Source organism: Thunnus maccoyii, chromosome 9 (genome assembly GCF_910596095.1).
Source record: "Thunnus maccoyii chromosome 9, fThuMac1.1, whole genome shotgun sequence".
Classification (NCBI taxonomy): Eukaryota; Metazoa; Chordata; class Actinopteri; order Scombriformes; family Scombridae; genus Thunnus; species Thunnus maccoyii.
In genome coordinates, this window is record NC_056541.1 from 17632844 (window position 1) to 17648911 (window position 16068).

Below are 16068 nucleotides of genomic sequence, written 5' to 3' on the forward strand. Positions count from 1 at the left end.
ACATCCTTCTATCGCTCCACTGCTATATTTTTCTCTTTCATACCATCTCTCTCCTCTCTCTGCTGTGGACACACTAGGCATAGTCTGCACATGAATACAAATATAATAATATAAGGGCAGGGCGACTATGTTGCACTTTATTGTACTTTTAGTTATTTCTCAGTGGAGAGACTACCAATCAATAAACCAAAATTCAACTCTTCACATCAGAAATCCAACCTACACTGCCCTTTTGCATCAATTACAATAGATAAACACACATTTAGACTAAATAATGATGATCCTGATCATTGGTTTGGTTGTCACTGTTATTATCATTAATATTATTATTATTAGTTGCCACCAGCCCTGATGGCCAGTACATGCCTAGCATAATGCTTTGCATAAAAGCACAAAGGCATGATGGAAGTCTCTTTATATAAGGATATCACTGTTTGCAGTTTAGCTCAGAGAAAACCACATATATAAAAATATTACAGTTGCAGCAAACTTTGTTCATAACAATTTCTATGAAAAAACAAAAGAAAAAAGAAAAAAAAGAAAACAATGAAAACATAAAGAGCCATTTTCTTGAAAAAGCTTCTCCAAACAGCCCTTGATATTGCATAAAGACATCTGTTTATTTATTCATTATATTTTCAAGTGTATATCTGTATGGATCAGCATGTGCACGAGAGATTAAGTGTCCCGCAGCAGTACAAAGTAGCATGCAACCACACTTTTTTTTTTTTTTTTTTTTATCAAAGTGACATTATGATTGCTTTGTACAAGATAAATTATGCATAAATTAACACATATCCTAAGCAGCTGAAGCATTTAAAACAAAATTCATGTTTAACCAGGCCTGAGGGTTATTTCAACAGGCAGGAATACTCAGAAAGATAACTCTGACATGAAATTATAAAACTTTTGCACAAAATGAGATATCATTGGTTAATGTGGCTGCAAGACATCCACTGAAAATGTCAAGAACAAATTGGATTCGATGTAGTTCAAAATATACTGAATAACTGACTGTAATCCTAATCCTTGAAATACCTCATGGTGTCCATCACATACAAGAGCTGAAATCCATGGGTCATTAATTGAACAGAATTCTCTTCTCCATAATGCACCGTCTGGAATCCAACAGCTAGCAAATGAATGGCTGATGGGAGACTAATAAATGACTAGCAGCTGCACATGATGTCAGTAATGAACGCTGAGAGATGGACGGAAAAAATGAGAGAAAGAAAGAAAAGAACAAAAAGGAGAGAAGAAGGGAGATCATTGCTATGACAATGTTTAGTACATATTGGCTCCTGTCCAAACTTGATTTTTAGGTTTTAACACATTTAGATGTCATAATTTGGTTTAGCTTAATAAGGCCAGGTAAATTAGGTCAATTTAATTGACTGGAGTTTTTTGGAACCCGAGAGGGGGGTAAAACAAAGACTTTTACAATGTATGGGACAAATCAAGGCTGAAAGACAGACACATGAATCATCAAAACAGATTAAATGTCATCTTCCCATCTTTCTCACAGTCTGACATGACTGTGGTGGTATTCTGATATTTTTTACAAACTCTGTTCTTGCCCTAAGTATATGAATGAATATGTGTGATGTATGACAGGTGCATGAGAGAGAATGTATGCAAATGGTGTGTACCATCCTGCGGAGGTGATCAGTCCATTGGATACCAGCACCTGCAGTTGATTGGCTCCTTCCTCATTCCATTCGACTGTAAGAGCCAAGATGGCAGCACGGTGCTGCCCGGAGCACAGCTCATCTCCTCCCAAACAAACCACACTTGTTCACTAGGAGTTTGTAGGGTTGGGCTGCCATTTCTGTTGATCTTGTTTTCTCCTGTTATTTTTTAGTTAGGGAAGTCAAGGAGCAGAACTTTAAGCTATGTATAATGTGGATTTTGTATTTCTTTGTCTATACTATCGGCATAGAGAGCCAGGATGTGATTTTGTATGATGCTGGACTATGTGAGTGATGTCATTCTGTTGTGAAGACATTGGTGTTTTCATATATATCATTTTATCAATATTTTTTCTCTAATCTTAATCTCTTCTCATTTCTTGTCTTGGGACAAGTTGTCTAGTTTCAAGAAATTTCGTCGCGAATCCATTGATACAGGTTTCAAAGTGGTCAGACTTATAGTTTAGACATCAGAACCATTTGTTTGACACAAAGTCCATGCTTAGAGATTGCCTCCCCGTTGGTTTACATTGTAAGGTGTGATGTGGCACTACAACTCAGGGCTTATAATATCTAAACCGTTCGAGTTATTACAAAGTTTTTAATAGCTTTTGTTCAGCACAGTGTGATAAGTCATGTATTAAAGTTTGAAGCCGATACCATTACCACCCTAGGAGGAGATAGCATTTCTTGGGGGTCCTTAGGGGATGGCGCAAAGTCATACATTGATGAGCATATTGCGTACTTCCTGTTGGATTTACGTCAGGGGTGTCAGCATATGATTTGTTGGTCTTGATGAGACGAATAATTGAGTTTTGGTTCAATCTCTCTACAACATTCCTGCGGGCCATGGTGGCCATATTAGATACATAGGTGGCGCTCTCGAGCAAATTTTGGCACTTAGGGGGTTCATTTTTACATTTTATCAAATCTTTCACCAGAGCTGATGTGTGTGCCAAATTTGGTGAGTTTTTGAGCATGTTTAGGGGGTCAAATTTAGGGTTTAAGTGGCGTATTAATAAAGAAAGAATAATAAGAAAGACACAAACACACGAAATACACTTTATTGGGCTCAGGCCCTAATAAACGCCTCAGTTGTTAAATATCAGCAATCTCTCTATCTGCCTCTGTGGCTGCTTGAGACTTAGAGAAGATGGGTGTTTTTCATGTTGTTTCTTGGGACACAGCTAGACGAGGCATAGCACAGTTCAAACAAACAATTTCACTCAGTTAATATAATGTAGGATTTTGTTCAGGTCTGTGATCACACATGTTTGTACTTTCTGCTTACACAAAAGATTTTTTTCATCTGTATTTCTATATGTTTACTAACACTGCTGCAGTACAAATACAAAGCAATAAGATCACTTATTTCTGAAATGCAAAACCTCCCCCAGGCACATAAAGTTTTTAGCAGACAAAGGAGAAGTTCCAGCATAGAAAAAAACTTAACGACAAAAAAAGATGTGGAAAAAAAGGAACTTTAAAAATGACACGAGAAAGAGACAGAGGAAGAGAGATTAAAACAAAGAGAAAGAGAGAGGAGGCAAAATGAAAAAAAAAAAAACAGACAACAAAAAAGTGTAATAATTAAATATTCAGAAAGAAGCGGTTCTAGGAGAAACCAGAGAGAGACATGAAACAGGGACCCTGTTCAATAAAGAAAGGTGATTAAGAAATCAAAATCAAGTTATACAGGGTTGAAGATAATGAGGGTTAGAAGTGGAGTACACTTGGTGTGAAATGAAAGAGGTGTAATTCTAAAGAATAAGACACAGAAGACCAAAAGAAGCAGTAACAAGCGATTGACGGTGATTATGGTAAAATGTCATCCTCAGTGGAAAAGCAGGTGATTAATGAGAGACTGAAAGAAAATAAGAGTGAAGCTTTCTCTTAAAACCCCAGTGTCTCTTACCCACCCTCTAAACAAACACTTTCTCTCTCTCTCTATTAAAACTTACTTTGCCACAGTGTGAATCTCTGTTTGTGTTTCTATATGTGTACCTGTATTTTCACTTTTCTCATGTTTACTTCTTTCAGGTTTTGCTAGCTTTTGTTGCATTTATTCTCCTCTGGCTTGACTATTCATGTGTGACAGCTGAATCAGGGGAAACATCAAACTGTACTGCTCAGTTGCTTCCGACTCTGTCTTGGGTTTAGCACAGTGGCAGACCCACTAAGCAACCAGGACACCAAATAATACACACACACACACACAGCACAATGTTTGGCTTTGGGGTCTGCTTTGTATTACAAGGGAAAATCTTTGGTGGGCAAGTCGATGTGTCAACTTGAATTGAGACAGAATCAAAAGTTCTGCTTCCTCACAATTGCAGGCAATACACATTGACAAGTATGACAGAGTGAGCAGTAGTATATATTATGCATTTTGCTCAACTGCCTCAAGAAAAAAACATCACAATGCAACCACCACCATGCTGATTTGTGTTACTGTTGACCCCACTGTGTATTTAATTCAGCAGACACTATATATCAGGAGTTTTAAAACTGTTTTCAGCATGGAGCTCTCTGTTTAATCACTGGCTCTAGGGACCCAAGCTCATTAACAAGCAGGTGGAGCCCCATAAGCTCACATCAACTTTAAAGTCTAAGAAACCGGGTTTTGTACGTCTTTGTCTTCCTGCCAAAGCAACAGCAAGATTCATCATTATCTCGCCGGCAGAGTAATACCATGTGCTGTCAAGTGACAAGTGTGGAACTTTGGCTGCAGTCCAGTACATCACTGTGGATCCTATTAAACTGTCCCGTGAACATCGCAGTACAGCACCGGCTGTAGGACAGCTGTGTACACACATCTGACATGTGACCCAGCTTTCTGCACAAATAACTAAACAACTGAATAATAGGTTTAACCTGTTTGCTTACGATGCCTCGGTGAGACAACCTGGGAAAAATGCTGGCCACATTTTCCGGAGAGTGACAATTTTATGTCACACATAGTGGAATCTCATCAGGGTCAGAAACATAAAAGCATGCAGGCAAAGAGGTCAACTTTTAAGAGAAATACGGGAACATCATTAAAATTTACATGAGCGCTTACACTTAACATGTCACCGGCTTTTTACCACTAGTGTTTTCTGTCATAAATGTCTTGAGTTAAACAAAGAAAAGTTTGACAGCCTGTTTACTGAATATGATCTGATCCGCCCACTTTCTACTGAACTCTCACTGAATGTGACTGTTTGCGTTGCGTGCTAGACTTCACTCACCTGAGTTTTCATCCACCCTCTCCTCCACGGTGTGATCCTTCTGATGGACCCACTCGCTGTTGCACTTGAAGTAAATTTGCGTGGCGGGTGTGGCCTTGCAGTAGAGATTAACAGGTTTATTCTTGACAATGTAGCCTTCCTCTGGTTCAAACAGGAAGTGAGGTAAGGGCTCCGGTGGGTCAGAGGGGAAGGTTTCTGGGAGCTCGCTCAGACTCAGGAAATCATCATCATCTCTCACTGTGGGAGGAAGAAAAGAGAAAGTTTAAAATGATGTTTTCCCCCTGATTTCAAGCTCATTCAGTCTTTGTTCTATTATTTTAATCCAAAGTTGGTTCAGGGAGGGAAAGGTTGCATTCTATCAGTCATTCATTATCATTTTATCTCCAACCAGTGAGCATCATTGCAATACACTTTCTCCTGAGTATGTGCGAGACAATGTCCTTCTCATTTGATCACTAATAACTGCCGTGTCTCAAGCCGGTGACCTGGACAGAGAACAATTTTCTTCCGCTGACACATAAATTGCCCCTTTAATCAGCACCTGATTGTTGTGTCCATTTGCGTTATTCTTCTGGCTATTAGAGTTACTTATAAAAAAAAGCAGAAGATCTTGTTTTTCTTTAGATGTGCCTTGAGTTTAGAAATTTATCAAATAAACACTACACAATGGAGAATAAATGAGGATGAAATGAGGGAGCTGGAGAGAAAAGGTAGAAAAATAGAGAGATACAACATGTGCTATAAAATAAAAATTGACAAATGGAATGAATGAGTTTATTTATGTGTCCTATCATTTACATGATTCGTTCCTCATGGGATGACAAATTAGACAAGTTAATCACCACCAAACAAAAATATTTATACTTTACCCACCAACATCTTACAAGACAACTGCTTAGCAAAACACATATTTGCCCCATGCAGATTTAAACATTTACAGCCTACTTATACAAAATCCCGGAAGGGCTCCAACAATAGGATTTAAATACACACAGCTTCATATAAATGTAAACAGACATAACTAAAGATGAAAAAAAAAATTGCCAACATACTACATGCACTATATAATCCTGGTCAGCACTTTGTAAGCCTAATTGAACTCAAACAGATAATGCATAATCCACTTAAAATATAAAACTTACACTTGTCACAAGTTATTTTTTCTCCTCCTGTTCCAAGCTTATGCGATATATGCTGAAAATGCACAGTCATTATCAAAAATATTAAAGCTCCTTCCTTCAATTCAATCAAATGGGAATCTTGAACCTTTCAGACAATATTTGCCAGAAATGATGATACCGAAGACAGCGTAGAGGAAAGTAAGCAGGATATGTAAAGAAAGACAGAGTGGAGGAATTAACTGAACAGACAAGGTGCTCATTTGACCAAGTCAGAGGGCACCAGCAACTTTATCCTCCTTCTCCTCCATCCTGCTCTCTCTCCTTCGTTGTCTTTTCAGCCCATCCAAATTTCACGCCCACCTATGGCCTCAATCAAAGGGACACCAAAACTGTTTTGTCATTAGGTTGCCAAGGTCACCAAAACACAGAGGATTACAAGAGCAGGTAGGAGGGAGAGGAAGATGCCTTTTTTTTTCTTTCTTTCTCACAAGTACACTCATGCACACAAACACAATGGTTATGTATTTAAAGTCTGCGCACACACATACACACACAAATGCACATTTTCCTCTAGTTTGTAATTTCCCTCCACTCCATCATCATCCAGTTTCATTAAGACTGTCTAGAGTGACTGTATGTGTGTGTGTGTGTGTGTGTGTGTGTGTGTGTGTGTGTGATTGCCTCACCTGGAGAGCTGTGACTCATGGGAAAATTTGAACACACAGAGCAGTTTTGACACAGCTTCAAGGTTCAACCTCTTTTTTCAAGCCTAATGTGTCATGGCTACAACTGCACATCAACACTCCTACAAATACACACTCAGTCACACACACACACACAAAAAAAACAACATAGCTGCACACACACACAGACACACACAATCTTTAATTCCTCCCACCCTAACTGTGTGTGTAGTTGGTCCTTATCTTGGAGAGTGGCAGTGTGCTGTGGGCTAGGAGCTAAAAGCAGCTTAGGTAAAACAACAAGACACAAATAGGGGAAAAATTAGTAGGCAGCGTCCCCACTTTGATGTCACAAAGCTGACATTTCCTCTCTTAGTTCTGTAATTAGTTCTATGAGAGTATGAAAATTGGTAGACATTTTCACGGCATAATATCATTATCTGTGGGAAATGTTCTCCCACTCTTGGTTATTTATCCAGTGTCATGTTCAACCATTTTTCCATCAGTCTCTTTCTCACTTGCTGCACTGCCTCCTGTCTCTCCATTGCTATTTCTTGTTACTTTATGCTTCTCCACCACTCTGCTTTAAGCCCTCTCTTGCTTTTCACTTTGCCCCAACACCCATTCTCACCCTCATCTGTCATTCAGAGAGCCGGGGGGGTTCATTGCTCTGGAGTGACAGCTATAAATTATTGATTGGCACAAGAAACATGATAGCCAGAGAAAAGGGAGGGTGGAGTAGAGAAAAAAGGGAGGGATGGTTAGAAAATTCCCCATGAATAAAAGCTTTGTTTCACAAATGCCTACTATTTCCTTTTTCTTCTGCACCATCCTTGCTTCTCTGGTCCTCTCCTCTCCCTGCTTCACACATTTTCTATCCCATCTGTTTTCCTTTTCCTTCTTTTTCCTAAACCTTCTCTCCTCCTCTTGTTTCTCCACCTGCTCCTCTCTCCTGATCTCCTGACAGAGTGAATTACTGTTCCTAACAGCCCAGCTCATAAATGTCTTGCCTGAATGCTGTCATCAATAATGAATGGCTGTAGCGGAACAATGTCCAGGTTCGATTTACGGCATGTAGTAAATATGTACCAGGGGCAAAAACCACATTTATTCCCTCGCTCACGCCTGTAGGTCTGTTCACTTCAGAAAACCTACAAAACCCAGCCAATAAATATCAGTAAATCTATTAAGAATCACAAGTGGCCACTCACGTTTGAGTGTCACAGACAATGTGAACCCATCTATCATATGGATAGAGAGATTGATAGATATCAGTTTTGATATTTTCAAGGGTTTGGTTATAAAAAATGTGATATACAGAGGTATGTCTGTGTGCTAAAGCAAGCAAAACGCAGCCATATAAGGTCAAAACGCCTCATGAGTATGAGTGTATGTTTGTGTGTCTGTGTGTGTCAGGGTCTTGTGTTCCTGGTAAGTGGTCTGTGATGTGTATCAGTGCAGTAGCCGTGGAAATCATGAGATCATACTTCTTAGCGTCTTATCAGCTAGTTAGAATCAGCAGCAGCTGCAAAAACACATACGCAAACAGAGAAACAGGCACACACACACACACGCACACACACACACACACACAGAGACACACACACCATAAATAGACATGCAAACACACTCTTAAAACCTATACCCCTTTGCGGATAATCCTCTCCTACAACCACTATCGACAACACACACACACATACACAGACAGATACCCACAACCCTTGACAACTAGGAAAACAAAGCTGGCACAATCGCTGTCTTTCTCAGACACTTGGGCTGCCAAATTACACAAGTCCCACGTACACAGACACAGACAAAAGTAAAGTGCACACACCCACACAGACAAAAAAAACAGGTATAAAAACATTTGAACACACTAAAACAAAACTTTCCATGGAATTTTGCATTTTTCTTGCTATCTCTCTTTCTATCTCACACACACAAACAAACACACATTGTTTCACTAACACAGGACAATACGAACGCCCATTCTTGGCGCTCATATTACCCAGAGCCCCTGCCCACAATCATCACTATCTTCCCCAATACACATGCAAACACACATACACATTTACTCTTTATTATAACACCTTTAATTAAATAGACAGACTGAATAGTCTTGAAAAGGCTCACAGAGGTGATTTAGGAAGTTTAGGGAGATGAAGGGAGAGAAACAGAAAGAGAGAGTGAGGGATGATGGGACAGCAGGGAGCTAGTGAATCATTGCTCTGGAATTAGATATGTGATGCTGTCCATTTCCCAAACACACACAGACACTTACACAGGAGAACACACACACACACACACACACACACACACACACACAGACAAATGTGGGCACAGAAAAACAAATACAAGACACACAAGCACCCACAAGAGCATGTCTTCATTCAAGCATGTACAAACACACACTTGTGTAGACAAAAAAAAGCGTGCACAAGATGTTTGTGAAAGTCACTGGAAGACACATGCGGGCAAACACACACACACACACACACAGCGGTAGAAATGGCACAATGTTATCAGATACCCACCTATGGAGCACCATGTCAGTGACTTTCACACCATGAACACTATGAACTGCCTGCTTTATTCCACCTCTATCTCTCCCTCTTCTTCTCTTTCATAATCATCTTCAAGAAAATATCAAATGAATTTTATTATTTTCTCTTTTGAAACATTTTTTCTAACCTCCCATTGGGGATCCAGTGCTCAACTTTCTTAAGTGTTTACCTCATCCGCTATTCAATTATTCATGCTTTGAAATTATAGTTATACGGTCAAAATAGGTTTTGTTTACCCACTTTTGCCTCAAGGTATGCCTTTAATCCATGGTCATTGAGCAGAGTGTTAGACCATTTTAATTTATGAAGGCATTTAGAATATTATTCTTAGCAGCATTTTCAGTGTGACACGACATGTCAGCATTTAATTAAAAAACATGAATCTTCCTTCCTTATTTCCTTCCTTCCTTCCTTCCTTCCTTCCTTCCTCTCTTCCTTCCCCAGATTTGTTTTCAGATGATAAGTGGTCCAGATGAGGATGATAAAGCAAACCCAACAAAGTCATGGTGGTTGACAGAAGATATGATAAAATATACACTGCCAGTATGCAGGTGTGTGTGGGTGTGTGTCTGTATTACTGCATTTAAAGTAGACAGTAAAGACAGTAAAAATCTGTTTATAAAGAATAGATCAAGGGTGGGTTAAGCCAACTGAACTACTTGACATAGCATGCCGGGAAATTATACACTGCGTCCTGGAGTGTCATATCCCTTTTGAAACAAGACACCAGGCAGCCACACATCATCTGCATCCATTAGAAACTTAATCAGGGCCTTATCCTCAATCGGCACTTTGATAAAAGCCACATTATTCAAGACACGAGTAGACATGCAAAGTGAGAGTACTTAATCACTCCATTACCTTTGTCCAGAGGGATCAATTAAATCAGCATTTTTTTTTATTATAATCTTCAGAAAAATAAAAAGCTAAAATGGGAAAAAAAAATAGAAAAAAACACAAAAGATAATGTAATGCAAAATACACCAAATCATATCTTTCTGAAGATTATCATGCTCACTTTTTTGTTGCGACTGTGTTAGGGAGATGTTGATTCAACTTTATGCTTTTAATATTTGGCCACAGATTTGTTGGTTTTTAGATTGAATCCAATACTTACAGAAAGAACATCTGTATTATTTTACATGGGAGAGAAGTTTCTCCCAGGCTGGGTGGCCAACCATGACTATTTGATGACAGAAATAACCCCGGGAAGATATAATATAGCATGCACAGCACACTCCTTGTCAAAGCCAATTATATATCCACCAGGCTTTCGGGGCTATACAAGGCAATTCATAATAGCAGAAAGTACTTGAAAGCTAGCGTATCTATATAGGAGCAGACAGTGACAGCTGGTTGGCGTCCTCCGACTTTCATTGTGTGTGACAGATAAGGCCCCAGCTAGAGCCTGGAACTAGATTTACGGCCCAGCCTGTAGAGGGGTGACTCTGTCAGGCCACAGCTGGCCTGAGTTAAGAAAGAAATAAAGAAAGGCACTTCTTGTTGAATGAAAAGAGAATCAGTCTGGAGTGTCCTGCTGGCTCAATGGTTGAGACTCCATATAAGATACCATATCCTGTAAGTGAGTCTATGCTCTGATGAATTCTCTATACTGCATGGACTCCTTTGTGCATATCAAAACTAGGGAAAATCAGCAGAGATAAGTTACTAATCTACTCCCTCTTTAGGTCCTTTTTCTCTCCTGGAGTCAGATAATTACTTGTTTCTTATATACCTTTCTATCTAGCATTCATATAAAGCCTTCTTGACAAGATATTCTCCACTTTGTATGCGTAAAAAAAACATTCACTGCATTCATAAATTTACATTGTGAGGTAAAGCCGAGTTAATTTATAGTCTGAATAATTATGTTCGAGGCAAACACACATACACGCACATTCAGCTCCAGCAACTTACAGTGTATGAATACAAAAACCACATACTGTACATACACACAAACATAGAAGTGTTTGTGACATGCATATTTCATTGATTCCCAAATTATAATTCTGAAAGCTGCATTGCCTCTAGTTATCAGGTCAGAGCGGCAACAAACTGCGTATTAGTGTTTAAGTGTGTGTGTGTGTGTGTGTGGGGGGGGGGGGGGGGGGGGGGCGGGTCGGCGGGGGGGCTGTCAATGCACATGAATTTTTAAAAAGGCATACTGTAAGTCCATGAAATGGTATATATTTGTGCATTTATGCAGATGTGTGCTATAGTCTCACTACATCCATAGTCGCATTTCTGTATATGCATTAATATACAGTAGGTAAGTATTGAGGATTCTATAGTAGAATACTGGAGGCTATACAGAGGTCAGCATGACTATAATAGCATTAGTCAGTAACTCTGATCAATTACCACAGTGTGTGTTTGCATATGTTTGCATGTGTGTCTGAATCTGTATTTCCTGAGGATGTATTATGATGAACTGGACACCACATTCAGAGATGGAGTCCCTTTCAGAAAGTTGCTCACAGATCGTGGTGAGGATTGCCAAAAAAGTCTAAGTAGGCTTCCTAATGCTTCCATGTATTGGGGCCCATAAAACATGTGTGCTTGAAACTTCCTCTGGCCGAGCCAACTGACTTCCTGTTGGCTCCCCACACACATGAATGTTACAAAATAAGGTAATTGCATGGCTCCTCAGGACTTTTAGAAGTTTATTGGCCTGTATGGATCAAATTGTAAAAATACAAAGACGCTCAGCAATCTATTGATTGTATATGGGAAAAATGCTTTTTTGGTCAGTGGAAAAGAGAGCACTGGTATCAGTATGGTTGAGGTATTTATATCTGTATTGGGAGAAACAAAGTTGGATTGGATTGTTTTTAAAAGTGAACACCCGTGCATTTACACTGGTTGGTGTTATTTTAGCAGCTCATTACCTTTTCTGATGTGAGTAAGTTTGTTCAAGCCAGACCTATCACACAGTAAGTTATGTTGTTTTGGCCGTTTTTACAATTTCGTGTGGTTAAGTTGTCAGCGAAACATGAGAACTTTTGCAGTGGCTGATTCTTAAGAATGGCAGTATCGCTCCAAGATGAGGATGAATTCATAAGTCATGACATAGTGAAAATGGCGCAATAAAAGAGATTAATTTTGTTATTTAATTTTTTTCATCCACTCATTAAGATAGAAAATAGAAAAGACATACAATAGCTTCAATAAAAGTATTTTTCAGGGAATGTTCGCCTTGACTGAGCAGTAAATGAAACTCCAGGACTCAAAGCACCCCTTAAAAAATGACTGTGTGACAACACATATCCTACACATGTTTTCAACAGTGTATGCCAAATCCATACTGCACTAATTCTAAGCAGACTTTGAGTATGTAGTGTGGTCACAAAGGGGAAAACGACACAATTAAATATACTCAAAACAGTCGAGATGCATACTAAAAAGCCCTTGATTTTTGAGTGTGGTTGTTGATGAAAACTATTCTTCCACAATGCAATGCACAAAGGAAATGGAGGAACTGAGAAAAAGAGAGAGAGTTATTAAAGGATCAGAGGGAGGAAGGAATATTCATCAGCATTCATCATAAAGAAAACAAAAAGACAAAGTTTCCTCATTGCATTTGACTTGAGGCATAAACACTATCTCAGATGCTGCTTGGGTGAGAGTCACATTGAGACACCATCACACTCACAGCTGGATGTACATCACATGTACATATACAATTGGGCACAGGAACATTTAAAGGAAGGACACACACAGCAGCTGATGTGTGGGTGTTTGCAGGTAGGCAGTGTGAAAGCACTTAGTTGCTATTTTTCATGGCTATCTCTGCCAAGTTCACACAAACACAAACACATATACTTCTTAGGACTGTTTGTGAATCTATGCTTGTCCTGAATGACAACTCCTGCATCTGTTAGTTGATGCATTATTGTACCTTTTCACTCTCTTCCTCTATCTTTCTCTTTTCTCTCTTGCTCTCCCCTTGCTTTCTGTCTGCCCTTGAGCATGTTTCCTTGCTTTAAGCATCTTTCTGCACGTGATCTTCTTGGCTATTTCTTCCTCACGGCACAATATTTTTGGAAAGCAGTTTCCTGTGCTCATAAGGAGAGACAGACAGGGAAAAAGTATAGAGTATACTGCTCTATATGGAGAACTGGGGAGTGAGTATGCCTCGTTTATCCTGAAATGGCTCTTAATCTGCAGCTTATCTCCAGTTTCTGTGGTGCAAGTCAGCTTAGGTGTACAGATACACCTCACTGGACAGCACAGGATGGTCCACAGCAGGGGTTTATATCTGATTCCTCTCTTTCAAGGTTGAGCAACACGCAATGGGGCTTTGGTTACAGTTTTTCATATGTGTCTTTCATATGACTGGGTACGTGGGTGGGAACCTAAATGTCAGACTATCAGCTAGTGCGATCATGGTGAGGCCAGATGAGAGCCAATCTGTTACAGTCCTGGCTATGCGGTGGGTTTTAATTTCATCCTCTGAACTAAGTCACTGGTTTGACAAGACTGTGTACCGAAAGCAGCACTTAAGCAGAGCAGTCCCTAGTCTGTGTCTACACAGGATGCATTCAGGTACAGTGTTGAGTTTAGGTTACCCTGGTTTTGGCAGCACTCAGAGCCCACAATCACTGTAGTTGTGCATGTAAGAGGGAAGAAAATAGACTTGAAACATAAAAATATACTTCAGGTCGTAGCTGTATGCATATGGCATGAGTGAAACACAAGACAAGACAAGCTGTGAGAACCAGTAATGGAAAGACATTAAGGACAAGTCTCCTCTCTCCCATCTCTCAATTCCTCTTCACTATCTCTCTTCAGCATCGCTAAATAAAGACCAGACTACACCAGACTCAAAAAATGTATAATTTTCTAATCACAGCATTATTGCTCAAACAAATTCACAACACAAACATAAAGGATGTAGTTCACAAAACTATTTAATCAAAGGGTCTGTCTGCAACTGAATAATGGAGTAATAATGCAATTACACCATAATAAGAAAGAAATGCATTCAAGCAGGGGAAAAACAGATAAGAAAACAAGGAGAGGCAAACATATGGACAGTCAGAGAAAAATAATTATAGTCATTTTACAAGCATGAAGAAGTTACCTGCTCTGTACTGCACAAGTCTCATTTTGTATTACACACAGAAATGTACGCACACATCCACATGCAGATGGGGTATCTCATTCATATGCATAGTCTTATGTAAGCTTGTGGGGGTACAAACTTGTGCTAGTTGCTGTGTAATGTTATCTTGCAGATGGATTCTGTCTCCCTTATCCCAGGCCTGAGGGAAAAGCAAGGCTTCGCTTTCATTCATGTTCTACTATCACAGCTCAACATCACTATTAATACAAGCAGCCAGCGCAGGGCAGTGCATTAGAATATCAAAACATTGGCCGGGGAAGGATGTCTATTTTCAGGGAGATAGGATAATGTTTTTCTGGGTGGCTGACAGCTGATAGTATGGCTGGCTGGTTGTGTGTATGTCTGTGCTGTATGATCCATGTCTCACTATCCACCTGGCTCTCTCTCTGTTTAATGTGTGTCTGCATATTTTCCACCTGTCAGTATCTCTCTGAACAGGTCTTTCTGTCTTTATGATTACTTTTTTTTTCATGTCTGTCCAATATGTCTTAGAATACTTTGCTCCTTTTCATCTCGGTCTGTAATTTATTTCCTGATTCCTTTAGAAAGCCAGTTTATGTCCATGTTTCTGTGCATCTTTCTCTTCTTCTGCTTTAGCTATACTTCTCTCTCAGGTAACTTCCCAAAAGGCACATTTTACATCGACCCCTACCCACCCACCCACTAGGTCTCCTCTTCCTCATGGCATTTTTTGTTTGTTTCTCCTTCTGTTCTTCCTTTACATGTGTTTTCATGTCCTCTACCCTTCCTTCCTTCCTTCCTTCCTTCCTATCTCTTTGCATCTTTCCTGCCTCCTCATCCATATTGCTTCCTATTGCTCCTCCTGTTTCCTTCAGAAAGGAATTAAAACACCATGCTGAGCCCAGTTTTGCAGATTATCTGACAAATCCACACACAACCATACAGACACACACACAAGCACACAATCAAATAATAAAGATGGCCTCAACTCAAATGATAAAGAACAGCTTACAGGCTTATTTCATTTGAAGATTTTTCCCATATTTTGGCTATTTTATTCAGAGCTGAAGATAAAATTGGATCAGACATTTCACTGCTCATGCCTTTCTCCATCTGGAGGCTCACTGTCTCTCTCTCGCCTTCTTATCCCTCCTCTCCCGTCTCTCCCTACCACCCTCATTCCTTCCGACCACACGACTCGGTTTCTCTCCCTCGCTTAGCCAAGCTCTCCATCTCCCCTGCTGTCTTCCTCTTCTCCTTTCCCAGTCCTCCCTCCACCCTTTCCTCCTTCTCTGGCATCTTTCCACTCTCTCTGCCCTCATCCTCTATCCCCATTTCTCGCCTTTCCCATCTTCAGTCTTTCCCAAGACTTTGTCTCTCTGCTTGGCTCTCTGGCACCTTTCCACCCACCGCCCCCATCCAACCTCCTTCTCAGTCCTCCTCTCTCTTCCCTTCCCTCCTCTACCTCTTCATCTCAAACTCTTCTCTTTTTTCACCATCTCACTTGCTCTCTATATCCTTTCCTCCCTCCCATCCCTCCTGGGTCACTATAAATAGAGCCTCAAGGGGGTTTCATAATGGACTTCTGCCTCTGACCTTATTACGGACACATTACTGACCATACTTCTCTCTTGTTTTCTTCTACCTCTGCCTTTCTTATGCATAAGCACTGTATACAATTGTTTCTCACATCTCT

At 39.9% G+C, this 16068-nt stretch overlaps 1 protein-coding gene across 5 annotated transcripts in view; it reads right to left on the bottom strand.

The window, feature by feature from the left end:
• LOC121904321 (netrin receptor UNC5C-like) overlaps positions 1-16068 on the bottom strand; it is a 210685-nt gene that overhangs the window by 110216 nt on the left and 84401 nt on the right. For 4 of the 5 annotated variants that reach the window (XR_006098207.1, XM_042422000.1, XM_042422002.1 and 1 more), the window contains exon 2: positions 4919-5155. Coding sequence is in view for 4 of the 5 variants with exons in the window: in XM_042422000.1 (XP_042277934.1) it covers positions 4919-5155 (237 nt within the window). In the remaining variant the exon portion in view is untranslated. Of the gene's footprint in view, positions 1-4918; positions 5156-6725; positions 6781-16068 lie in introns of those variants that run through there. The other variant, XM_042422001.1, reaches the window with a different exon arrangement.